Source organism: Nipponia nippon, unplaced genomic scaffold (genome assembly GCF_047370975.1).
Source record: "Nipponia nippon isolate SJK-2023a ecotype South Korea unplaced genomic scaffold, ASM4737097v1 scaffold_10, whole genome shotgun sequence".
Taxonomy (NCBI): Eukaryota; Metazoa; Chordata; class Aves; order Pelecaniformes; family Threskiornithidae; genus Nipponia; species Nipponia nippon.
This window is the reverse complement of record NW_028262291.1, coordinates 27,635,880-27,662,272: the sequence shown is the minus strand read 5'-3', so window position 1 is coordinate 27,662,272 and position 26,393 is coordinate 27,635,880. Positions and strand designations below refer to the sequence as shown.

Below are 26,393 nucleotides of genomic sequence, written 5' to 3'. Positions count from 1 at the left end.
AATTGCTTCTCACTTGGAGAGATGAACTGGAAAGAATGAGCAGCTTTAGCTAGCAAAAAACAATCCCTCCGTCATCTTCCCAGGGCCCGCAAAGGACCTCTGTTTGCTCCAACTGTATCTCTGCTCTTTCCACCTCTCTAAGGAAACATTCCCGAGCCAGTGGGAGCACATGTGCACAGGGTGCTATAGAACAGGATAAAACAATTGGAGGGCATACTTATTAGAGATCTTACGTGCCATCCTTTACTGTGTCACACTTGAAGCTGAACACTGCTGGGGAGCAAGAGCATTTACCCCCCCCCCCAATCTCCTCACACCGCAAGACAGAGACCCCTTTCAAAGCTTGAAGGGTCTATTTGAATAAATCATCTGTGCTTCTCAACAGAAGAAGCAAACTAAAAGCAAGATGTTAAAGAAGCAAGACAGTGAGCAGAGGGCATTCAACCATGTCCAGACACTCAATCAGCTGAGGAAAAAATGGGTTAAAGAAAACCAGAAGTATCACAACACGGACTTTTTTTTTTTCCTGCACATTTGAAATTAAACCAATATATAATAAAAATGAGAGTTTTCACTCATAGAAAGGGGTTTCTAAGCATCTTGAAATTCCATCCTATCACTGCTGAGATCACGTATGTCCAAGTTGTCCATCCGCTTTCAGTCTCCACATCAGTCCACAAGTTCAGCTGAACTACAGCTTTCTTCTCACACAGATTACAGCATTCTTTTAAATACTTACCCAGTTTTTTATGTTATATCCACCACAGGGGTATTCACGTTTCTACCAAGTTCGTTTGCAACAATTCACAAGGAGTCTGTGGAACTTTACAGGTTTCTTCACAGATTTTTTCCTACTGTCATATTCAGGATTGCACAGAACGAGAGACAGATATGGACAAGGGCTGCTAAATTCTGCAAAACTATTAAAATATAGCCAGCAACGTTTGAGCAAATCCCCATACAACCTCTCCACGAACAAAACATCCCTAAACCTTATTTTCATTCTTCAGGCACTTGTCTTTCATGAGCTACAGTCTGTTTACAGGTCTCCTGCTGTGCACACAACTCCTTCCCCAAATGACAGAAGTCCTCTCTCACACAAACATGTAAACACAGACTGGGCAATGCTGACTCTGGTGAGCATCCCCCTCCCCCATGAGCCTTGTAAAGGGTTAAGGCCCAGTTATCACATGCTGGTAGGCTGACAGCTTTATGTCTGTAATGTCTATGTGGGTTTCAGATTCTCCCTTTAATCGGGTTCCATTGCAATTAATCAGTGGGTTTCTTTATAAGAAAAAAAAAATAATAATAAAAAACGGCGAGCACTCTATTCAGCCCAATTCAATCCGTCCAGCCAAATCTCATGACCAGCTGGAATGCCCCTTTCCTAGCCTGCCCAGCAGGATGCCCAAGAATGGCGTGTGAACGTTTCTCTCTGCTCCTGCTCCAGCGTTAAAATGAACAATAGTCCCTGCCAGTGTCATTCTTCAGCAATTCATCTCTTCCTGTCGCCAGATTCTTTCGTTCCTTCTTGCCCCTTCCACCTTTTTTGTAGGAAAAACAACAGCAGATCGGCAGCAATATAATAAAATAAAATTGTATTTACTTGGGAGATTTGGGGGAAGGGGCAAGAAGGGGGTTGGGGAGAGGAACAGCCCCCATCCCCCTCCTGCAATGAAGACACAGAAGGGGAGCGTTCTCAGGCCCCAGCTGACCTGCTCCGCTCCACGCCTGGTTTCCCTGCTGCAAGGAGCATCGAATTTGCCAGGGGGGCTGCAGGGGGGACAGGGCCCTTTTCTTCTGGAGGATGTTGGAATTGTAATTACAGCGAGGCAGTTTCCGGGGGGAAATTAACATGGATCTCAACTCATGTTCCCCGTGTTTTTCATGTACAGACCTGTGGCCTTTACTCGACACTCATTCACCAGGGAATGGGTCAAAAGAGGCTGCAAGCGCAGTGTTAGGAGAGACTTGGATCTCCTCTTCCTGAAGGAGCAGAAGTAGGAGAGAGATGCTGTAGGACAACTCCAAGGAAAAAATATTATAGTATATACATATCTATACACACACATACACACACCCCCATATTCCCCAATAGAGCAGGAAATGTGTCAGTGTAAGAAATTAGGGACCATTGAACGGTCCATGAGGAACAGGTTAACCACAGAGGCAGCAGTAAACAGCATGCTAAGAGACACACCACGATTCCCCAACACCAGCTCTCTCCATTGAAGGGAAATGAGGGACCAGGTCTAGTGTTACAGAACCTGGAGGATTTTAGTACATTTACTTTTACAGGTGTGAATTTAAAAGGGTTGCTTCCTGGTATGCAGAACTGAGCAACAGTCTGTCAAAGATACTACCTTATTCAGCATGCTTCAGAAGAAAATAAATCCAGCTGCTATTGATTACACAGGACATTTAAAATCTACTATAAGCGAGTTAAAAAAAGCTTTAACAAAATCCCAGAATTAAATTCACCTGCACAGCCTTTAACAGGCCCCTTTTGCGCTTTATGACACCACACAATTCCCACATTACCTGCAGCACAAAGTCCTGAACTGAATGTAAAAGTATTATATGGTATTCATCACCGTAACAGTCAAGCAGTCCATAAACACAGATTCATTTGTCTTCACATCTTACTGCTGTGAATGGTTTCATCAGCTCCATTTTATAGATCTGACAGCCAGAGTCCCAAGCCAGAAACCTCTGTTCCTAGGTGTCCAACCTGAAGAGCCAAGGAATGGTTTGCAGAAGTGTTGGATGCTCGTAAAACACAACAGAAGGAAAGGGGAGCAACGCAGGTGGTATGAAAGTAAAACACTGTGCCAAACAGGTCAGCCTCAGGCCTCTCAAACTTGCAAGTCCCTTTTTTCTAAGAAAAAGGACAAGTAACAGAAAAGAACTTGAAAGACACAAGTTGCTTTGTGGGCAAGTCACTACGGAGAAGTGGGAGTCGGGAACAAGAGGGACAGGCTAGGTGTAGGAAAAGAGAGCACAAGGCAGTGTCTCCCATCTCACACCTGCTACCCGCAGCCCTCCTTCCACCTGCCTACTTTCACTCATCCCTTTTCTGTCTCTTGACAAGCTTCCCTACTTACCAATTATCTTCTGCTATTCTCTCCTCCTAAACTCTTCCTTCCCCGCCCCCCCCCCAAAATGCCCAGAAATTCAAACCTGATCCAAAGCAGGTGCAAACACAGTCACCTTTCTCTCTATTCCCACTGAGCACACATACCCAAGTTTAAGCCAGGTGCAAGCTGATTGCAAAAGAGCAGCTGAGTGATCCAGATGAAAAAGAGTTAGCGAAACATTAACCCTTCAAAATTACCTGGAAGAATCTGAACAGGCAGACAGGCTGTATTATTCAGTATTTGGCCTCACACACCTGCACTGTTTTTGCGCACTTGCTTTACGGCCTTGTGGGATGACAGACTCAGCTCCATAGGGGACTCCATGTTATTTCTTGCATTGCAACACAATCTTCAATGCTGCACACACAAATAGCCTACTGCGGATGCCTTCTCCTCTTCCTCACTGCCTGTAGGCCAGCAAAGGAGCGCTCAGGCCAGAGGGGAGCATCTCAGAAGTCGTTATCTAGACTACAGTTCCTCTGCAACCCTTCTCTTGGGGGAATTTGAATAATTGGAGCAGAGCTCCTGTTCAATTGAAGCCTGCCACTGGATAGTCAATGTCCATTGCAGAGAGAGTCAAAGAGGCTTCTGCTGTCAGGCTTTTTAACTCCTACCAGCACATACAAGTATCAATTTGCAAATATTTACAACTCCACCACGCATGGGTGAATTTCAGAGAAATTAAAGACTCTTTAAGCCCCTTCTGCTTTTTAGTTTTTCTGGAGCATGAGAGGCTTAAACATTCTCGAGCTTTTCTGTACTATGGCAAAATTTTATACGTGGCAAGGGGGAAGCATTTTCCCTCTATCTTTATTCTCCAAACTCACTGAATCATTTCTAACTGAAGTTTCACAGACAGATTTAAGCAGAAACTCTTCTCTCTCTCCCTCAAGTTTCAGCCTGTAAAGTTAGAAATTGGTCAGACTTTAATCAACTGAAAAGAAAGAGAAAATCAGGCAGGGATTGGGGTAGGCTTGGCCCCTATGGCACCACTCCTTTCCTACACATTATCCTCTTCCGCTTCAGAGGTATTGGGAACCTTCTCTTGAATTTCTAATTCATTAACACAGTCAAGCTGAACTCAAAGCAACTGTTCTCAACTTGCACTTGAAGACTTAGGCTTCTATTTTAGTTCTCAGGAGAAACTGCTCCCAAAAGCTCATCTGTTTTTCCAGCCATATTAGATGGTCTAACTAAAGTTGTTCTCCCTCCCTACAAACTTTGCCTCACTTGTAGTTGTGATGCTCTAAGGATAGAATGCTTCTGCAAACATATCATGAACAATATAGAAGGAAAGGGCAGTCACCAGATGCCAGTGAGGATGAGGATACTTCAAAATCTCCATAGTTATGTACATTCTTTTGACTCAGGTCTGTATTTGGCATATTAGTAATTTCTTCCTACAAAGAAGGACTCTTCTTCTACCTTCATCTCCAAATGAGAGGCAAGGATGTCCCTTATTTAAAAGCATTGGCTATACCCATGCCAAGACCTTTATTGCAAGCTTTATCATAGCACAGCAGTCTTGCCTTCCCTGCACATTCTCCCACATGCTGACACAGAGTAAGCCTTTACTTACCTAATTCTGATTGCTTGGAAACTGTATTCAATTTGGAAATTTTGCTGGAATTTAACTGACTGGAAACGGAAGATGAGCCAGGCCTTGGACAGAGAGTTCAGGAAGTCCAGCCTCCCTACGTGCAGCCCCTAGTTATGCTCAGCTTAAAGCCTCAGACCTTAGAGCAACAGTACTCGCTGCTCTGGGAAAATACTGACACAGGTAAGCATCTCCTGCCTAAATTTAATTTCTGATGTCATACATCTGGAATAAGGATGATGCTTCTGTCATCATTCCTATATAACAAGAGCATCAGGTCTAAGAAGACATTTGAATCTTTAATACACAGCAAATAATGCATGCAACACAGCTTAGCCAATGTATGAATTTAGCCCCAAACTGTGGACATGCCAATCTTGCTGCCAGCCCCTGCAGGGACAGAAAGGACTGTTTAAAGGAGGTGGCCTGGTTGCTTTTTCCCTATAAAGTGAGGGAGCAGTGATCCCTTCTTGACACAATCAAGCAGTTTCATGCTGTTTAGGTATCTCCACTGCAGCTTCAGAAATGGGGGACAGAATCAGCACATAGATATGAGCTTACCTGACTATCCCAGGACTACAGCAATGGGCTCAAGGAACTCCCAAGACCAAAACCTATCTGACAGTCAAGTTGCAATAGTTTGCTTTGAAGAGGTATCACTTCTCTGATTTCTTCCACATCTGGAGCTGGGACCCAGATGAAATAAACTAGAAATTGAGAGATAATTCACACGTAGTAGAGGGAACATGAAGTCAAGCATAAAAACATACAGAACAGTTCAGCAGAAATAAGCTAGACATACTTCACGCAAGAAAAGGCCGTGCTTTCAGCCTACACCAACACTTTGGATAAAACCACCCAGAAAGAGCTTGTCAGCTAATGTCTCCTACTAAAAGAAAAACAAAAAAAAGGAGACTGGCTGAGCCCAAACCATTACGTGTTGTCTGCCTAAATCTTCCTCCTCCCTCAGATCCAACACTGATGCCCCCCAAACCCACTCTACCTTTACCGTGGATGCTGAATCCTGACAAAGCCTCCCTTTAGAAGCCTAGACCACAGAAGCCAGAGGTAAATCCCTCCACCCATCTCTATTTTCCCCTCCCTCGCATACACAAATTTTCTTTCCCCCCTCCACATCCCAAACCCATCTCACCCTCCTCCCCTCAAAAGCGATTAAGGAAAAGCTGTAGAAATATTTGCCCAAAGCTGGAGCCTGTTGCTGGGCCCAGCTGTATTGTTGGTAGGAATACACACAGCAAACTTGCACTGTGAGGAGCCCTGCGGGACTCCAGGCGCTTCGGGGAGGCTTTGTGAGCCCAGCTCTGCATGCACTAGCCAGACTATTGTGAAAGGGAAACAGAAAAACCATTACAAACCCCAATGCTTCCCCTCTCCCATCTCACCCGCCTCCCCAAGTGCCCCCCTTCCACCAGCCGCCACCTTCCCCAAGACAAATCGAGAGGGGAGGGGGCTGCTGCTGAAGAGAATGAAAAGGTTTCCTCAGTTAGATTTAAGGCAACAAGTCAGAGCTGCAAGGAATCCTTTATCCGCCAGGGAAGCCTCCCACTGCTCCAGAGCTGGGCCGAGCGGGGATCCTGGGGGCCAGCTTTCTGAAGGCTGCCATTGATTTGTCACTGGTGATAAGTGAGGCCAGGGCCGTTCCCACCATCGCCTGCAGAGGGGACGACTCTCCCACAACGCCCGGCAGGGGAGAGGGGCGGCAAACATGAGGAAATGCAGGACCCAATGGGTTGAAAAATCCCAAACGGCTCTTTTTCTCTAATGAGCAGCAACAAAAAGGAGCGACTGTGGTGAGACCAAGGCAGGGGAGAAGGACAACAGTGCGCAGGGGCGGCGCGGCCACTCGCTGGCGTGCAAGCCTTCCCTGGGCGAGAAAGAGCGGGGGAAAATTCTTCAGCCCTCGCCTCCAAAGGGCCTCCTAGTGCCAACTCAGTCGAACAATATTCCTTCCAAAACTCCCCAGCCGTTCCTTTGCCAATAGCAGGAGGTTTTTAAACCTGCTCTATTTACATAGAGACGCTCTTCTCTTAAGCAGATGCCTCTGGAAACTTGTTCTTCTGCTTTTTGGGAGGGGAAATCTTTTCTCACAGTACTAAATAAATGAAAGAGGCTAATGAAGCACCATGTCTAAAAGGTGAATTCCCAAAGCAACAGGAGATCTTAAAGGAGCACCAGAGCTCCCCCAGGGAACATACAAATAGAGCAGCAGCTGCCTGGGCAAGACCAGATGCAGATGGGTGAAGTGAAAACAAGACAAAAGGGGGGGGAAAAAAAAGACCGGGGGGGGGAAGAAAGAAAAAAAAAATCAGTAAAAGAAGTAAAGATCTTTGGCCTTTCTGATGTAACTAATTAGGAAAGACCATCAGAACTGATTCAACTTGCATTATAAAATGTCTCTCTTGTGCTCCAAGACGCTGAGGAGGTTTGGGAACACATAGGACACCTTTCCTTCCTTTCCCTGCCCTCAGCAAAACCCCTGAGCTAGCTTCCACCCTGGCCAGGCTAAGGCTGAGGCACACAGGCCTTGTAACACGGCCTGAAGAGATTCGAGTCTCCAGAGGCAAAAGAGCATCACGCCTGCAGCCTCCTTCCAGTTCAATCAGACTAGACCCAGCAATCCAGAGGATCTTATCTGGCAAGATACTACCTCAGGACAGTTGTGCGCAGCTCCTAAAGCACCAGTTTATAATCCAGCACGCTAAAATAAATGGAAGTTGCCAGGCTGTAAACTGTGACATTCAGCAATATTTTACCTCATATTCAGCCATTCAGAGGCACAGGGTGGATCACTGGGAGCAGTAATTATTTCAGATAGCCTAGTTAAAATTTCTTGCTATACAAGAGAGCACAGCCCTCATGGACCCTTAAGCTGGGGATGAGCACAATATCAGAACCCTAACAGATAAAATCCAGTCCAAAAATTTCACGAGTTTAAACAACAAAAAAAAAAACAACCAACCACCCCAAACCTCTCATTTGTCTTTGAGAACCAGCCAGCAGCCAGTTAGCTCAGAACACAAATTTAACATGCTTCTCCCCAGAAATATCACTCTACAGCCAAGCAGCCACATCCTAAACCAGCCAGTTTTTGAGCAGTCCTAAAGTACAACCCAATTAAAATTGGAGACTTCTACCTCCTAACAAGGGAGGACTAAATATCTCCTGAGCTTGATGAACTAACTGCTTGGACCACTGCTACTACTTGGGAACCTGGAAACAGGCTTATGTCCAGCAAGACTCCAACTTGCACACCTGATTAATCTCAATAGCTACATGAGAAGCAGAATTAACAAAACCAGTTTAGATAGATTCATCTTTAATAGTCAATTTTTGTGCATGTGTTGCCAAATGGAGGGAGGGGATTCTTTCATGTCTAACAAAATGCAAACTCATGAGGAATCTTCACCCACAGCCAAGTTGCTTCTGTGGTGCCTTCCCTTTATTGTGCCGCCTATTTTCATGAAGCTTTTATTCTCTGGGACCAGTCTTTTGGGTGAGAAGATATGCACACATATTGAAATAACCATTACTTCCATACAAAAGCAGGCTAAAGATGCCTGCAGATTTTTCTCATGAGAAAAGCATGTATTAATAATATTATTAAAAACTGCTTCTGATACTACTTCCTGGACCAAGTTCCAGGATCTGAAGTGCATATCTAAAATAAAAGACACATTCCTCACAAAGCCCACAAATCATTTCATCAGACACGTCATTCAGCCCTGGAAGAAGAATTTTTGACACTTTTTTAAAGCCTTTTAAACTATTCTGCCTACAGAGGAAAAGTTCACTCTACATGCAAGTGTACTACTGCCTTTTGCTAGAACCATGATCTCAGTGCCAAAAACCATGACAAGATAGTGTGGTGTCTGCTGTTCAGTCTTACAGATGCATTTACTGCGATGACTCAAGAGCCATTTTCCTTCTGTTATTCCACTGTACTTTGGGGAGTAGGGTGCAACAGACAAATGAAGCTGAATCAAGCTTTTGAGGCAATTTGTGGGCATTACAAGAAGTGATGTTATTCAGCCAAGTTTAGATTACTTCCTCTGATCAAAGAATGACCCAAGCCCATCAGTGCTATAAATGCTTCCTAAGATGACTGGATAGCAGTAAAGACGTGGCACAAAACAGGGCTACTCATCTAGTTACTTCTATTCATAGCAGAATTTTATCTTCAGTAATTACAATCTACCTTGAGAAGTTTGTGGGAGTTTCTTTTTCAGTTGGACACAGACTTTTTTCCTCTCTTTCCACTCCTAAGTGGAAGAGTTATGTAGTAATCCATTTTAATGGTTGTGCAGTAAAACAACTTTTTTCAGTCAGAAAAAAAAAAAAAAAAGGATTTCTGTGGTGGGGGAAAAAGGCCTTAGTGTGCAGTTTGTATCTTGACTAAATTTGCTAAATATTTCTGGTACCATACACTGCCATTCCCAGACACTAGAAGAACATAACATTTATTCCTACAGATCATTCTGTAAGTAAGAACATCTGGTACATTTGGACCTTCAGCCAACAAGCCTTGATGAGTCAAGATCGGATCTATTGAAGTCACAGTATGCCACTAAGCTACACGCCATTACGGTCATGATAGCATACATCTCAACCTCAGAGGTTGAACTCAGTTTGCTTTCCCATTTCCTGGTCCTTTATTCCAAGGTTGAATGTGGTCCATTAATTCCAGATTCTGAGAAGTGTGCTTAGAGGTTCATTCCCCTTCCTCCATTTTTTATTGTACACTATCAAACAATGTAGAATTACAAATAGCAACAGCATTCTGGAAATCATTCCCACGTCCCTCCTTATAACTGCACAAACACTTGGCAAACTGAAATACATGCAAGATGATTTAGGTATCAAGTCCTCAGAAAAGCATGACTGTTTTCCATGGGGAAGATATAACCTTCTGCCCTTCGTGCTATAACCTAGTTTCTTGATTTCTTTGCCAGATATCCTCCCAAAACAAACCCTCTTTGTGCACGATAAGCAAAGGATAGGAAGCAGCCTTATTTGACTATGCTTAAGTGATAACACAGCTCTCAGGTCCTCCAGAAACACACTGATACTTGCTCAAAATGGGAAAGAAACTTCAGGACTGTGGTTTCATATTCATCAGTAGTGCTAGCTTAGAGAGCTCCCAGCCCTCCTTCCCCTACTCCCAGTCCCATGACCCCCATGAGCTGGCACACCTTTCTGCAACCTGGTGTAAAAAAGATCAGGAAAAGTGGTCCAGTGGGTGGTGAGCAGTGAAAAGATGTAAATTTGAAGGATCTTCCAACTCCTCCTCACCCAGCCCAGTTTGATTCCTCCCTTTGCTTCACTGCTTGCAGAACCATGGCCTCACAGCCAGACAGAAGAAGTTGGGGTCATTTCCTGTTTAAGGCTTTACAGACATATTTACTACAGTGGCTCAAGAGTTATTTTCTTCTTACAGTCTGTTTACTGAGTGTTTGTACATTTAGAAGTAGGATACGCATGCTACTGTGCTGCAAATTCTTATGAAAAGGAATAAACACGGTAAATTAGATCATTCTACACTTGAGTACAGTAAATGTTTAAAAATGTAACATTCTACTCTGGGAAAAAGCCACTGACTCCAGTATGCAGAAAAAACCAGCTCTTAAGCAACCAGTCAGCATGGTTCAGTTCTTTACCCTTGCAAGAAAAAATTCTGTAGACTCCAAAATCAAGTTGTCAACTATCCTTAGAGAAAGAAGAAAATAAGAAAAAAAAAAAAAAAAAAAAAGACCTAGCCATTAGCGCACCTGGCCCAACAATCATAGGGAACCTTTATGTCACAGCTTGCAAAGAGGATACTCCCAAGTTAAGTTCTGTACAGATGATCTCCAAGGGTTATGGGGAAAAACACTCAAGCTATTGAGTAAATATGGCCACTGAAGCCAATTACGTATTTACATAATACTACCCAGCAATTTAGCTTGTTGCTACAAAGCAGCAAAAAGGAATATTCAATAATTACTATTTAAAGTTGGCCACAGCTAAACTATCCCAAGTCAGGAATCCAGGGTTTAACACTTGGATTCCTAACCAAGTCCAAGTTATGCTTCTGTTCTCAAATTTCTTGACCTTTGTGGTTACATGGTTAAATATCCATTTGTGATCCATCCTAAGAGCTGCTACAGTCAGGATGAAGGGGAAAGGGTGGAAGAGTCACAGAGGCAGAAGAGATCTTTGCGTACTAGGTTCAGATAGGATACCTCCCATTAGACTAATGCTAACCATTTATTGAACACACTGGCAGATAACAGGAACATGCACTATCTAGGACAAACACAGCAACTAGATCCTCTTAGAAGGGCATTACAGCTGAGAAGAATTTTCACTCTCCCAGTATCAGACCCCAGACACAACAAATGCATCTATTTAATTGTGATAATGTTGCATGCAGCATGTCGGGGGGGGGGGGGGGGATTAGAGAAAGGCAGCTTCAACAAAGATATTTTGGGGATGGAGAGGACAGGACAAGGAGTATCAACATACAGACTCAAAGGCAAAGCATTTAAGTGGAGCCTCTACTTACTATGCTAATCAGTATTTTATTGTGTTTTTTTCTCTTGTTATTTGATACATCTGTCAATTTGTTGCATGTAGAAATTATGAAGTCTTCAGAGTAGGGATTGTCCTTATTGTATGCACACACTGCATCTAACACTGTGAAGCTCTGGTTTCCATCAGAGTGAATCTTTACGTGATCCAATTGACAATTCATGTGTGAGATTCAGCCCATCTAGATCTTCCCCTTCAGCCTGCCACATATTCATTCAGGGAGAACAGGAATAGCCATTTAGGCAGCTTATGTTTCCAAACAGCTAGCTGTCTTCCTTTGACTAACCAGACACTTGGCATCGGTGCTGCCATTTCTGCATCAGCTCTGGAGGAGGGTGAGATTGTGCCTCCTTTTGTGTGCGTGCCCAGGCCAGGCTTGTCAAACCACAACACACCACTGCATCAGCGGAGAGGGGTGGGGAGAGCAAGCAAAACTCGGATCCAGATTCTGCAAATAAGGGTCAAAAAAACAACTCTTTGCTAGACATCAGTCATTTAAAAGGCAAGATTAAGGAAGAAGAGTCAAGCCACTAGCAAGGGGATAAAGCTTTTCATATTTAGATCGACAATTTCTCTGGCAACAACTCAGAACATAAGTCTGTGTTAGCCCAAGTAAAACAAGATAGTAGATGTTTGCTTCCAGTCTTAATGAATAAAAGTTTCCACCACAAAATGCATCACCAATTAATGTACTGCACCAGTTGCAACATCTATAGGTTGATCTTTGACCACACTGTGACACCAATACGTCACTAAGACTGTCATACAAGTACAATACAAGAAAGAGGCCTATGCTTACACGAGCCATAGAAACTGAATCTTGGGCTTGAATTCTCACCTTCCCTTGTTTCCCGCGAAAATCTTTCCAAATTACTGTTAAGGAAGCGAAGTAGCAGCAAGCCAGTGCCAAAAAAAAACGGTTGGTCTTGCCTCCCTCCATCCTTCCATCAGGTCTATACTGATCAGCTCACTGAAGAGCAATTGTCTTCAGCTTGCCAATAACACCCTACCCGTGGTGTCACTGGTTTCACCATCCTGCAGGTCAGTTCTGCGCCAGATCAACAAGCTGAACTGATTCATCCAGCTGACATACACACAGACCTATCAAAGGGACAAGGGGGCGAGACCACTCTTGTGGGGCAACGCACAGTAACACTAGATTAGGCATAACATGAAAGCACACCCTGTGGGTCAAGGAAGCCCTGCAGCTAGAGGCCGAGCCGCATATATTGCGGGCAGAGAACAATCCTCAGCAGTGACAACATCCTAGCACCCCCACCAAAAAAATTTCTCTGAGAGAGATATCAAGTTTACTGAAAGCAAAAGGCAGCAGGAACAAAAAGTTCTCTCATTCTGATATTCCAAAACATGGGCTTTATGTTACCCTAAAACTGTATTTTGAAGACAATGTTTCCCATAAAGCGAAATTATACTAAACCCTACTCCGAATCAGTAACGTGCCCTTCTAAGTCATTTGCAGTTACATTCCTAATGTCACCTGAAACAAGCCACTGACTGCGTTCCAGGCAAGCCACATCTTCACTGTCCAGCCCACTGTTTAATCGTTCTAAGTAGTATGTTCAATTTACAAAGTTTAAACAGGAGGAGAGGAGTAAGTTGATAGAGATGAAGGAATAGAGGACAGGGAAAACGCATGCAATTCATGATCCATAAGTCATTTCTTCTAGTGCCCTTGCAAGAGACATGGATCTGCAGGAAGGCAAGTAGGTGATAATTAGGGACAGTTGGAACATTGTTTATTTCCTACTAGCAAAGGCAGCAGTTCAGGCCTCCAAGGATAAATCAAATTTCTTAACCAGATGGAAGACATTTCATTTTCAAACATCAACCATACAACAACGAACCACAGAAAGGAAGGAGCCAATTCACAACAGCAACAAGAAAACAAAATTACTAGAGATTTTAGAGACAAGTTCTCCTCAAAATCTGCACTTACAAAGAGCCTTATGTTGCATCAGAACTTGCACCACATCCCACCATAGTCAATTCAAAGACACTTTTATTGGCAAAACAAGCTCTGCAAGTGTTAGCCACATGCAAGAGACAGCACACTTGAGCTTCTCCCAGAAGTAGATTCAATAGATGAAGTGCCTGCCTCCACAGAGGTTTCAACAGAGAAGGCTACATGGCATGGAGTTCAACGATAAAAATGAAAATATTCCAAGGAATAAAGTTTTATTTCTAGTAAAATAAGTGTTTTCTTGCTCTCTTTAATCTTCTTTTATATTTTACTCACAGGATTAGAAGATTTCCTTCTCAATCTCTCCTTTTACTTCTCTTTCCCAGGCATTTACTGTTTGATTTATGGTGTTCTCCCTGTATCCAACTCAAAGTTGCACATGCCAATTCAGTATTTGGTAAGAGCCTGACTTGATTTTGCACATTTAATTTGGTATTATCTGCCAGCATAACAACTTTGCGCAATAACTTGTGGCAGTCTAGTTGGCTAGGTTTGGACTTTTTTTTTTTGTTACAGAAACTTGTGTTCTGGTTTAGATTCAGCCTAGTTTCTCAAACAGATGGATTTTGGATTATTTACTTCATTAGACTCAAAAGAAGTGCCAAATCCCAGAAACAATGTTTTCATAGGAATGGGCAGCGTTTTCATTTGGTTTCAGTCTATGGTTCTCTAGTACTTTTAGGTGGAGACAGTTTTTGCTGCTTTGGTTGAGATAGCATTGAAACCAAGTCTTTTTATGCAAAGAGCAGCAATGGAAATCCTTCCATCACTGCATAGATTTCATTGATTTAGTTCTATCATGTCTTTGCACATCCGAAAATAAAAAAGTTAACTTCCCTTCGGTTACATGTAAGTACAGAGCTCTGGAATTCATTCTTGTGGGAGTCAAATGTTTATTTTGCCATCAAATAGTATAGCAGGAAATCTCAGCATTGTAATTCAGTTCTCATGGTTTGAGTACTTGAAATGTGTCTTACTTGCTAGGGCTGCTACATAGCCAGCACAAGCCACACTGGCACAGAGCCTTGGGCATGCAAGGGCTCCTGAGGCTGGTTAATGCAGGGCTGTAGAGGGACCTTGTTGCATGCCCACCTCAGCCCAGCCCCATCCTGCAACCGAGTAATTCTCTCCTTATGGAGTTCCTGTCATTTCTCTCCCGTGAGCCACTCCCCTTCTGCTTGTCTCTAAAGGGCACAGAGCCATACAGCACATACCTTAAAGACTTTGGTATGCAGCCCGCAAGGTCAGAAAAGCTGGCTCCCTAGGCATATCTGGTCTTCCGTGGCGTAACTCAGATGGCCCTCTTTCCTCACAACACTTCAACAGGCAGTTTTAGCATCGCCACCACATTTAAGATCTTGACAGACAGTATGCAGAGCGTGTCATTACGACATCGTTCAAGAAAAAGCCCAAAACAAACCTCCATGCCTTTCCCAGATTAACCTGCAGGACCAATGCACTGCAGTATATTAGCTAGCAACCGTAGGTGTTTTGGCAGCTGTCCCAGTCACTTAATCGGAAGCCTGAGCTCAGAGGCTGTTTCGCCTGAGCGGGTAAGTCAAGATGTACATACCAAAGATGTCATCTCTGCCTCACTCCCTTCCTTGCTCGAAGGCTTCTGTCTGAGTACTGTTTATTTTTATCCTACAATTGATGGATTGTACATAGGTTTAATTTGCCCTGTATCCCCCATTAGTTCTACACCGTAACTGTGTTAGATTTGGCCTCGCGTACCCGATGGAGCTAAACAGGGGGTTCTGCCAAGCATTTAAAGTAGGCAAGTGCCTGCCACCCCCTCTTCCCTGCCAGTCTGTTCTAAAGCATCTGCAGCACAAAAATTGCTCATGGGTCATTTCTCAGAAAGTAATCATCTGAGCTTCTCTTCTTCCTCCAGCATGCGTATTACTGTCATCAAGAGTTTGCTTCTCCAGCACAACCAACCAACAAAAAGTTACTACAGACTATCACAGGAATTATCCCTTTTTTCCCCATTCTTTTCCAGCTTAAATGCTTGCTCCCAGACTTCTGAAGACTTGTGGGTGAAGAACTAACCATAACAAGCAAGAAACAAAGTATGAAGAAAACATTTTCTAGGGACAATTGACTCAAAACTTAATCTAAGGAGTTAGCTTATTTTGTTCGATTCTGGGATTTGGACTAAGAGCAACAGAAGATTACAGCTCCTCATCTTCCAGTTCACAGGAGGCAGATCACAAACAAGAGAAACCTCAGAGAAACAAGGGGCTTCTCTTGTGGGTGGATAAGCCGCTTCAAGCCAAAGAATTTTGTAGTGGAAGGTTGCAGGAGGCAGGGATTGACAAGGTTCTTCTTCCCTGCTTGGGTACCGGTAGCATAGAAATTACTCAATGTAACTGCCAAAGATGCAAAGATGACAATCTGCCCTTCCAGGGGAGCTGAGGCACAGGCAGGGGATCCACCTGCTCCACAGAGAAAAGAACCCTGGGCTGGGGGGGGGGGGGGAATGCCCAAAAGGCCTAAAAGGCCTTCTGTTGTTTAAGGCAATGCTGACTGCAGGTCTGAATTCTTCCTTACACTCAAAAATGCAGTGAACAAAGGCCTACAGACAGCGTTGATTCATGAGCAGTGACAGTTCGAACTGGAACAACGCATGAGGTTACCACCCTTGTGGTGGAGACACCTCAACCGCTCAGGAATCAGCTGTTCATGAGTCAACACCCTCTTGCAGCTGCCCTTCACTGGCACAGGAAAGAAGCCAGACCCAGGCGCAGCCTTCCCTGAGGCCTAGCAAACATAGCAAAGGGCTGTAACCTCACCAACCAGCCCAATGCAGTCCTTCCCTGTTTCCAAGTCAACGCCCAAGAAAAATCCCTTCACCATCTTGACTCTGCATGGATACAGCTCTCAATTCAACCTGCTCTCTCCTTATATTAAACTTAGGTCTGTTTGCGGGGCAATGACTAGTGCCCTTGTCAGGAGACCCAATCTAGTCTCCTACCTACTCTCACATCATGCTTTCTAAGATTTAGACACTAAATACTTCTATTTGAGATCCATGACAAAAAATGCAAATAGTCCACTAGCATTCCTATTTGCCAATGACTACCCTCTCCTCCTTGGCTATTGAAGCCTCCACAATCTCCCTCTCCCATGCCACAAACTCTCCAGTTTTCTCTCACAGCCAGAACCATTATGTTTTTCCTCATTCTAATAGGTACTATGCTAATCAAGGCCCTTTTAAAGGGCAGCACAAATTAGGGGCACGTCCTCCAGCTGTAAGAAACTCAACTCAGGCTTTTCAAGAGTAACAGGCTTCAAAAATCACAGTGAGAACACAACCTTTGAGGCCTCAAAAGCCTCATTTCCTAAATTTGTCAAGCCTGAAGAAGTTGCAAACTCTGAATCACAAAGAAAGGACAGCAGTAAAGCTGGCTTCCTCTTAACAAATGCAATTTTAATTCAGAGAGTTATCCCACCTCCTGGTTCATCTTCAGGAGCTCAGAACAGAAGCAGGAAATTACAATCCTGAGACTTCTCCTTTTTTTCCCTGCCCTCAGAGCTGCAAAGAAAGGATTTGACTATTCAGCAGTTATGGAAATTCAGAACTAAAATTGGGTGGGAGCACAAAGAAAAAAATGAAGGTGTGTCTTTATTTTATTCTAATCCTAGATCCCATGAGACACGCTTCTACTACAGTGAATGGCTGCACCTTGGGCAAGAACCTCTCCCAGACACCACCAGCTGTCACAAAGTCAAATGAACTGACAGAGCTGGAGATTCAGGCTAAAGGAGCAGAGTGCGTATTTCCCTCTAACCTTCTTGCATAGTCACACAATGCTTCTTATGAGCCTGTCAGAGAAGGAGGCTGAGAACATCACATGTTTATGTTTTAACAGTTCTCACTAGTCACTCCTTCACATAGCAATTCTTAATGGAGAAGAGGAAGAGAAGTAGCCTCCTTTTCCAGAAAAGGTGTTATTTTCTGCCACCAGTCTTGTTGCTTCTGTACCCAGACTCCTTTCCAAACCCAGAGTCACCTCCTATTCTCACTTCATGCCTTTTCCAGGCAATCATCTCCAACCTTCTAGTTTCCCTCTTCAACTCTGCCCCCCCATTTCATACACTATTCCAGACAGGACTGTCCTCCAAAATATCTTCCAGACATCCTACTCAAAATCCTTCTGGCTATATGTGCTCACAAGCCTGACAGGTCCCACAGTCCACTGCTGCAGACAGCTCCATCACCACGTCTATCTCATGGGCTCACCATCTCAGCATTATGCCAATATCAGTCTCCCTTTCCAGCTCTGCCCCCATTGCTAAGCTCCTGACATTTCATAAAATCACCCCACTAGGTCAGGGACTCTATTGTCGAGGGTCCCTAACAAGTTGTCACATCCTCCTTTAAAGCATTACTAAAATAAGTCTTTCCCTGCCTCAGCAGTTAAATTCTGCTCAGTGCTCATCTTCACTTCCAAAACTTCCATCTTTTACACCACCTAATTAACAACTCTTTCTGCCATCAGATCCCATATAATTATTCCACTTGGATCTCCTTACACGCTCTCTTCTGTTCCTTTGCCAGCTCAAGTCCTTGGCTCTCATTTCCAAAATGTGTATCTTTGCTTCTGTTAATATCTGTACTCCTATATTCCCTTCCCTTCTTCTCATGGTTTACACTATTGCATCTGCTTCCTCATCCTTATTTCCCCAGTTACCAGCTTTCAGTAGTCTTTGATGCCAACTCCTATCCAAAACCCCCTCTCTCTCCTTGCTCTAAGAAGTGATTGGAATGAAAAACTTTCAGAAGCTTTTCCCAATAAACCAAAGCTAAAGGAAATTTAATTAGAAAGCTATGCTATTTTAATATTGAACCTTATCTATCCCACTAGAATTATCACATCCCTGATCCTTATCAGATGTCAGATGTCTAATTTAGACTATAAACCCTTTGGGGCAAATGTAGCCTCTTCCTCCATGTTATGCAGAGCCACAGCACTCAGACCAATCCTTAAGGTAAGAAAAACACCTCAGAAATTCAAAGAACTTGATTTTGCCAAGAGCAGCACCACTCCATACACTGAGACTTGGGAACGACCAGAGAAGTAAAAAGTATTCACTCTTTGAAACTTCAAAAGGCAAGAACAGGGTCCCCTGCAACAGAAATAATGTCTGACTGTGTCTGAGAAGAGAGGAGCTGGGTACAGACTGCACTGAAAAAGTTTTTCCATGGTATCTCTAGCCCCTTCCTGCCTCAAGTCTCCTAAGCCATCACTTATCCCCTTCGAAACAGCAGGAGAGACACTTCTTTTTTCCTTCCCTCTCCAGAAGGAGCACAGCAGAAATAAACCTCAAATGATGAATTATGTACCACCTTTGTGAGGCTGCCTCTTGGCCAGACGGGAAATTTTTCTCCCAAAACCTTTTGTTTTCAGCTTTGATCCCAGTGTTGGATCTGCTCTGTTCAGCACTCCCTCGGCCTGGAGGTGAAGGGAGAGCTGACACAGGCCAAGTTCAGGCTTACTGCAAGTCACAGTCAGATCTTCCATTAGCCTTCTCCCCTCCCCCTTCCCAACTGGAACTCTCCTTGAGCTTGAAAAGATCCTATTAAACATTTTCCAGAGGGCCTTACAGAGGATACATTATTTTGATGGATGCTGGGACTAAAGGAGGAGGATTTCTAAGTACAGTGAAATAATGGAGTTTGTTCTAATGGGTTTAAGAGATGCCCGGGGGCACCAAGTAAGTTCCTTCTCTGCAAATCAAAAACACAGAAGACCAGAAAACGAAGCCGAACAACTAAACGCCAGGAAGCAGGGAAATCGGGCTCTATTTAACTGCTGCTCTTGGTTACAGCCAAATTCAGGCTGCTTGGAAAAACAGCACACACACACATCACTGGCACAAACTTAACAGGAGAAAACAAAGAGACAACAGGGGTCAAACTGGGGGTGGCAAGTAGGAGAAGGATGCAAGGCTGGGTCCCCACCCCCTACCAGAGAGTCGGATCAATTATCCTTGAATACTAACAAGATTTCTGATTAAAGAACTGCTGCTATGCAATAGAAACAGAAAGCTCCAGCAGCCGGGAGGGGCTGTCAGGCAGTAACAAAGAGACACAGAAGACTATGCCCTGCTAGGGCACACGGAGGAAGTCCCCATGCTGGTAGCCAGGAGAGGGGTCTCCCCTGCCCGGAGTCACGATAACGTCTCACTGCTGGTAAATTTAACTCCAGGAGTAAAACTTCACCTTGACACTACAGAACACAGGGTCTGTTTTCAGGCAAGCACATTCTCTTCTGGAAGCTTTGCTGGACGAGATTTCTTTAAACAACCTCATCACTATAATACAGGGAGGTGAATTTTATTCTCATCCTAACGCATTCAGGGGAAATAGCTGGTGCTTCTCAGTTCCGAGTATTGCAACATCAGAAAGTTGCTATTAACATACAACAGCTTGAGAAACAAGAGTCTACACTGTCTTCTGTCATACACTTTTTGACAAAACTGCAATTTGCAGTACAAACATTTAATATACATATACAATACTGTCTGTTAATCTTAATGGTTTGGGACTTGCTGACTGGTGGCTAAACACAGAAAAATCTAATGGCCTAAGAATAACCTCATGAAAAACAGAAGCTTCTGTTATTACTTTTCACAATCCCAAGTTGTGCTGACATTAAGCATCCAGCTATAGGCATGTCTCTCATACCACCAGAACTGGGCTCCCAACTGTTCAATCCCCTTTTTTCTTTTTCTTCTATTTTAAACAACAAACATAATTTCTTGATATGAGGAGTTTCAGTCACCCAAAATTTAGCAACACAAAAGTCCACAAACATCAGCTCCGCTTGATGCTAATAAAGTCTTTATGAAAACTGATTTCCGTGCCCTTGCATAGCGAGTCTCCTTTCACCTAGGCTCACAGCAGCCAAGAAGTTCTGCTCCTCGCAGAAACACTGACTGCAGCTCAGGAGTCTCTCAGACTAAATACACAGGCTAGAATACTTGAGCATTTAACAGGCAGTTCTGCATAACAGAGGCAAAAAAATGCCTGGAAAGCTGAAAAACCTAACTCACTAACTCACCCACAACAGGATGGCAGCCTAACAGTCCCAGAGCAACCAGATATACAGCGTGAATAAACCACAAGCCTACAGAATCACAAGCCCCTGGATCCATATAGTTACTATCTTTATTACAGGGAAATGGAAATCTACAGGGAAGATGATATAGAAAGAAGAGATTGAAGAAGCATTACAGTGCCCAGTCTTCACGCAGAATAGACAACAAAAAATCCCATAAAAGAGTAATGCCTAACATAACAGCCATGGCAAAGAACCACAGGCACTACAGATGCAAAAAGCAAGAGCCCAACCATCAAGCACATTAGATGCACGGACGACAATTACAATTAGCGTTCTCTGTCATGATTTGTGTGAAACACAGACAGCCACTAAATACGGTATGCCCGTTACTGGAGTGGGTTTGCTGCATGCCAGAGCTCCAGCTCTGGATGTTGTATCAGGCAAAGCCAGACATCTCAAAAGATGGTCAGTTCAAGTGCGCGTGTGTATCCATCACCTTACTAGATAAACCCCTTTGAGATAACATCACAAATAGCTAATGTGGAAATAACAGAGGACTAGAGAAATATAGCGTCCACTTTTCTTATACATTTCTTTTAACGATACTTTACTTACCAATTCACCCTTTACAACTGACAGTCAGTAAAATTTCTCCAGTTTTATTAATCTTTTGATCATCAGCAAGAGAAACAGAAGTTTTATTAAAAAGAGAAATAGCCACAAAAGTCACAAGCAGCAGAGGAATTCAGCGAAGGCGTAGGACGCGCACTTACTTTTTAAACCTATTTTTAAAACCTTGACTGGTTTTCAAGATAACATCTCTTTATCAGCTTTTGTAAGTGTTATGAAGCATATATTCTATTGTGCTCAATGGTAAGCTGCATTCTAGGGCAAATGGAGTTGGCCTTGGGCAAGACAATTTCTACTTCACTTCCCACATTTACAAAACAAGGATAATATTTGCCTATTTCACAAGAGTGCAGGAAGATTCAAGAGGACTATCAGACTACAGATCATTCCCATAGAATGAATGTTTTAATCAGTTTTTAATGTTAATTTCACCAGTCTGGAGAATTACAGGTTTTTAGGAGTAAAAACAAAGTACAAATCACTTCAATTTCTTTTTCTAGTTAACATACAGCAAGTACTGCCTTCTGGTTTGAACTACAAACAACAGGATAATGTTTATATCCAACCACATTTTCTCCTCTAACTTCAATGAACAGAATGTAGAGAAACAGCTTCGAGTTTTCTGAAATCCCATTCTGCAGCCCACATGAACAGAATATCCCTCTTCAAGGTCCACAAGACGCTCTGGAAATGCAAGCACTTTACGTAACTAAGCACCTATTAATTTGGTTGCTGCATACACCCACACTCCCAGGATGCAAGAAGGAATTCTCTATTGCAGAAAGCAGTGCTAAAGCACACAACGGAAAGCCTTTGGAAAGAGAATATAAAAGAAAATCGCTTATCTACACTAAATAAATGAAATGATAATGTTAACTTCATACTGGAAGATGTATGCTTTATACTTTTCCACTAATGCTACCATGTTTTAGTAGACACAGAATTGTTTAAAAAAAAAAATCCAACAAAACCAAACAAAATAAAGCAAAACAAAAAACCCCAATACCACCACTTGTCAGCCTCCTGCAGCATCGTAGTCTTCATTTTAGAAGAGTGGGGATGTTTGTCAGTGCCTTCACCACTTTGACAAAAAGAAACAGTCAAGATAACTCAGGGTGATCATGAGATCTGTGAATATCATCCAACCTGATCAACAGTACACCCAGGTACCCTCAGCACACCCAGGAACCAGAACATTATCAGCTCCAAGTTGACAACAGGAAAACGGGCGTTTTGCGCTCGGCTGAGAGCTGTAGAACCAACAGCAATGCCAAGCACGCCTAGTGGAGATCGTGATTCCCACTGCAAACTACACTTCTACAGAGGTATTGCACTCACGTTTGTGACGCTAAAATGTAGTCAAGATGTTTGGGGAGTGAAGCTCTGATATCAGGCATGTATTTTTCTGGCAGGGGTCCAGGAGCCAGAATGGCAAGCACATCACCCAGACAGGTTCCGTGACAGTCTGTATTTATACTAACACAGACCATCATAACATCGGGCCCTTCTTCATCACCACGCACCAGCAGTGCATGCCATTAGCTTTAAATTCCCTCTATATACCTGTTTTTCACCTGCAACACCCTTTTCCAAGAGTTCAAGATACTTGCAGACCTCTTTTTTTTTTTTTTTTTGGCACAGATTTCTCCAGTTTTAACTGCCACTATCCACCAAAAGAGGGTCAAAGGTCAATCTTGCAAACTTGTTTGCTTTACCTGCTCCTGTACTGAGGTACAGTGGTAAACGACCAAGCGCTAGTAACAATTTACCTGCTTGGCACTGTGAGTTCTGCAGCTATAGAAGCTTTATGACAGTTAAGATGTACACCGTCCCCGCAGGTACTTCTAAGGGACAATGGTGAAAAATTTCTAACTAAGGGGGGGGACACCAACTCATCACAGACTTTGGCATCTTCTCTGCCACCTCCTCAAGTCTTTTCTTGCTTCAAATAGGAAAAAAATTGCTCAGGAATTGCGTTCTTATTGCAAAGCATATCTTCCCACGAAGGAAAGAGGATACTCACTTCTGAAAGCAGCTGGCACATCCAATTATAAACTCACGCTCATTTGACAGGAGAATACAGGAAAGGGCACTGGTGGGAGAACTACTTGAAAGAGAGGCAAACTGCCATAAAAAGCGTCCTGGAGACATCAAGGCACAACCACCTACGAGCAAACCTGCGCTTTACAATCAGACATCCCCCACATGGCTGTTAACAGCCCAGACACATTAACTAGGAGCACCTGGGTAACAGCCAAAATAAAACACATCCAGATCTGCACCTACACTAAGATCTGCGCTTTAGATCCTTCTCAGTCCTAGACTGCAGCTAAGTATCCGTGTGGCACTTGGAACTTGAGAGTACTTCTGGTTTCTGAAAAGCAGATTTTCTGATACGCAGAACTGCAGCCCTCTACTCAGCCTTTCCAAGCTGGTTTAGCACCTTCTTCAAAGCTGCCTGCAATTAGGTTTCTTGTCAGAAGAGAAATAATATTACTTGAAACCCAAACGCCATGTGATTGTGCCCCAGAGGCAATGCTTGTAGAATGGTGGAGGTCAGCGGCACTACTGCAAATGCTTCCTGTAATTTCAGAGTAGCACAGGAGAAAACGGATGGGCGAAATTATACAGCAGCTGCCAAAGGAGCGAGGGGAGAGAAATGAGGTACGGATCTTCTCTCCGCACCCCTCCCCCAAAAGCCTTCCAACTTTTTATAAACAATTCCACGAAGCGTTTAGGTGTTTTCTCCTCCATCGGGCGCCCTTGTAAAATAAAGCACTGCCGCACAAGAGGAAGAAACAGCAATTGCTCTTCAGTTGATAGAGCAACCACAAAGATAAGTTTTCACCGGCGAGAGACTTCATGGAGCTGCTTCCCCGCTGGCCGAGACCGCAGCGAACCCCTCTCCTCGTCCCCTCGCCACTATTTTTGGTACCGCTCCTGCCCTGGCCCCACTCTGCCAGGGCGCTGCGGGAGGACTCCCGGTCGCCGCCGAGGCGAGGCGAGGCAGGTAGCCCGGGGCGCCGCCGCGGAGCCGGGCTGTACCTTTAAGGGGCCCGTCGCGGCGGGTGCGCGGCTGCATTCCTGCTCCGGAGCGGCGGCTGTCCCGACACGCCGGGCACGGCAGCCTCCGAGGCAACCTGCGCGCCCGCCCCGGCCCGGCGCGCCGCGCCGCTCGCACCGCGGGAACAAAGCCCGCGCCCGCCGCCGCCAAACTTCCGCGGGGGGCAGCGGCCGCGTGGGCGCCGGGACCCTCCGCCGCCGCCCGGCCCGGGCAACGCCGCCCCGGGACCCGCGCCCCGGCCTGCCCGGGGGCCCCGCCGGCGCCGGCCCGCCGCGTCGGGGCACGGGGAAGGCGAGAGCCCCGCGTCCGGGCGCGGGACGGGGCACGGACCTTTGTCCGGCGGCGGGGCAGGACCGGACGGGGCTCCCCGCCCGGCGGCCGCGGGCAGGTGAGCGGGGCGGCAGGGCAGGGCTCCCCGCCCGGGCGAGGCTCCCCGCCGCCGAGCCCGGGACGGCGGCCGGGCCCCCCGCGCCGCGGCGGGGCAGGGGGCGCCGCGGCAGCCGCTTACCTCCGGCGCGGAGCAGCGCTCCCAGCAGCAGCAGCAGGAGCTGCGGAGGCGCGGGCGAGAGGCAGCCCCCGCCGCGCCGCCTCATGGTGGCAGCGCCCCGGCCCCGCGCCCGGGCCGCCCGCAGCGACGTCCGGGCTCCTCCTGCGCGCAGCACCCCGGCCCGGCCGCCGCTCGCTCCCTCGCTCGCTCCCTCCGCAACGGCGGCAGCTGCGGGGCTGGGGGCTCCCTCCCCGCTCCGCCCGGCCCCGGCCCAGGCCCGGCCCCGGAGGAGGAGCCCCGCTGGGGCAGCCCCCGCCCCGCTCCCCCCAGCGCCGAGCCACTTCGCAAACTTTCGGCGCGGCAGAGGCGGTCCCGGGCCGCGGCCCCGCAGCGAGACACCCCCCCCCCCCCCCTTCACCCCTCCCTGGGGCCGCCGCCCGCCACCGCGGCGAGACCCCCGGGCTCGCCCCGCGCCCCCGGCCCCTCTCCGCCCTCGCCGCGGGCGCGGCTCCCTCTCTGCGGGCGGAGAAGCCCTTCCTAAAGCGGCCCCGGTGCTCGGGGCTCTCGCTGTCAGCGTCGGCTCCCGCTGTCCCAGCTCCCGCAGCGCCGCCAAGGAGCATCGCCCCGCGCTCCCGGCTGCCCGCCGCAGCGCTGCCCCGCATCCTCCGGTGGCCCAGCGCTTCCCCCGGGCGCTGCCACCGCTTCCCGGCTTGTGCCGGCTGGCTGCACCCGCGGCGAATGGCAGGGTCCCTTTTCCCTGCCCCATCCCCATTGCCAAACACCCTTCAGAAACTGAAAGCCCCTAAGCGCCTCATTCCCCAGCCCTTTGGCCAGCGTACATGCTGCTATCTAAGAGAAAGGTCTGACTTTCTCCCTTCCTTCATGACAAGTGTTCTGGTATTTGTTGTTTTCCTTATAGCCGCAGTGTCCGGAGACAGCTGATTATGTATGAATCTCGGATACCCTAAAAAAAGAGCTAGGGTCGTTGCCTGTAGGAGTAGAAATTAACACTCGGACAATTGTCTTACGTGCCTTCTGGTCTCTGTGCTGCATTTCCAAGCAGGCAGGCTTTCACTGGATGTCCTCGTCAAAGCCAGTTTTATGATCCTCTGTGGCATGATTTGACATTTTAATACATAGGGTTGGCAATGCAAGCAACTGCTGTTAAATAATTAATCTCAGTTGATTTCAAAGTATTAACTTGAATGGAAAGCTGATTCAGGTAGTCCAAACCCTGGACCAAAGGGGAAGATGGGAATTTTGTCAAATTGACACCAAAGGGCCAATGATAGTAATGGTCTTATTCAAAGCCTTCGCATAGGTGAATCCAGAGGAAGCTGCAGTTAATCCTCTCCTTTAAAGAATGACAAGAGCAAGTAAACAGCACAGCATGCAGTTGAGACAATTCTGCCACTCCTATTAATTACATGTAAAACAGTGAAGACAAGGGATATTATTAAAAACGTCAACATAAAATTAAAGCAGGGACTGACTCTTGACAAATTGAGCTCAATGTAAAGAAAGAAATAATCCAACCCAGAGCTTCACTGAGGAGGAGAACCCCCAAGAGCAGGAACACCACAAGAAACAGTAAGCAGCAAACCATGCATAAATTTACAATATATGGCTCCCAAGATTTAAAAAACACAGACTTTTTGCTTCATATGCAGAATCACTGCTTCAAGATAGGAACAGATCCACTTTACATAGCACTGCTGCAATAGCCTGTAGGCTCTGGCATTGAATTCTACACATTTGAGAGGCAAAGTGTACAATGTTGCAGAAGAATAACACCAAATACAGGTAGCCAAGGGGGATTGATTGAGGTGGAGAGATTAA

General features: G+C 45.5%; 1 protein-coding gene across 3 annotated transcripts in view; it reads right to left on the bottom strand.

The window, feature by feature from the left end:
- Nucleotides 1-24,758, bottom strand: part of LRP4 (LDL receptor related protein 4) — an 82,657-nt gene extending 57,899 nt beyond the window's left edge. For all 3 annotated transcript variants that reach the window (XM_087746124.1, XM_087746125.1, XM_087746126.1), the window contains exon 1: nucleotides 24,576-24,758. In XM_087746124.1, coding sequence (XP_087602250.1) covers nucleotides 24,576-24,660 — 85 coding nt within the window. In that variant the 5' untranslated portion in view covers nucleotides 24,661-24,758. The remainder of the gene's footprint in view (nucleotides 1-24,575) is intronic.
- Nucleotides 24,759-26,393: the final 1,635 nt, after the last annotated feature.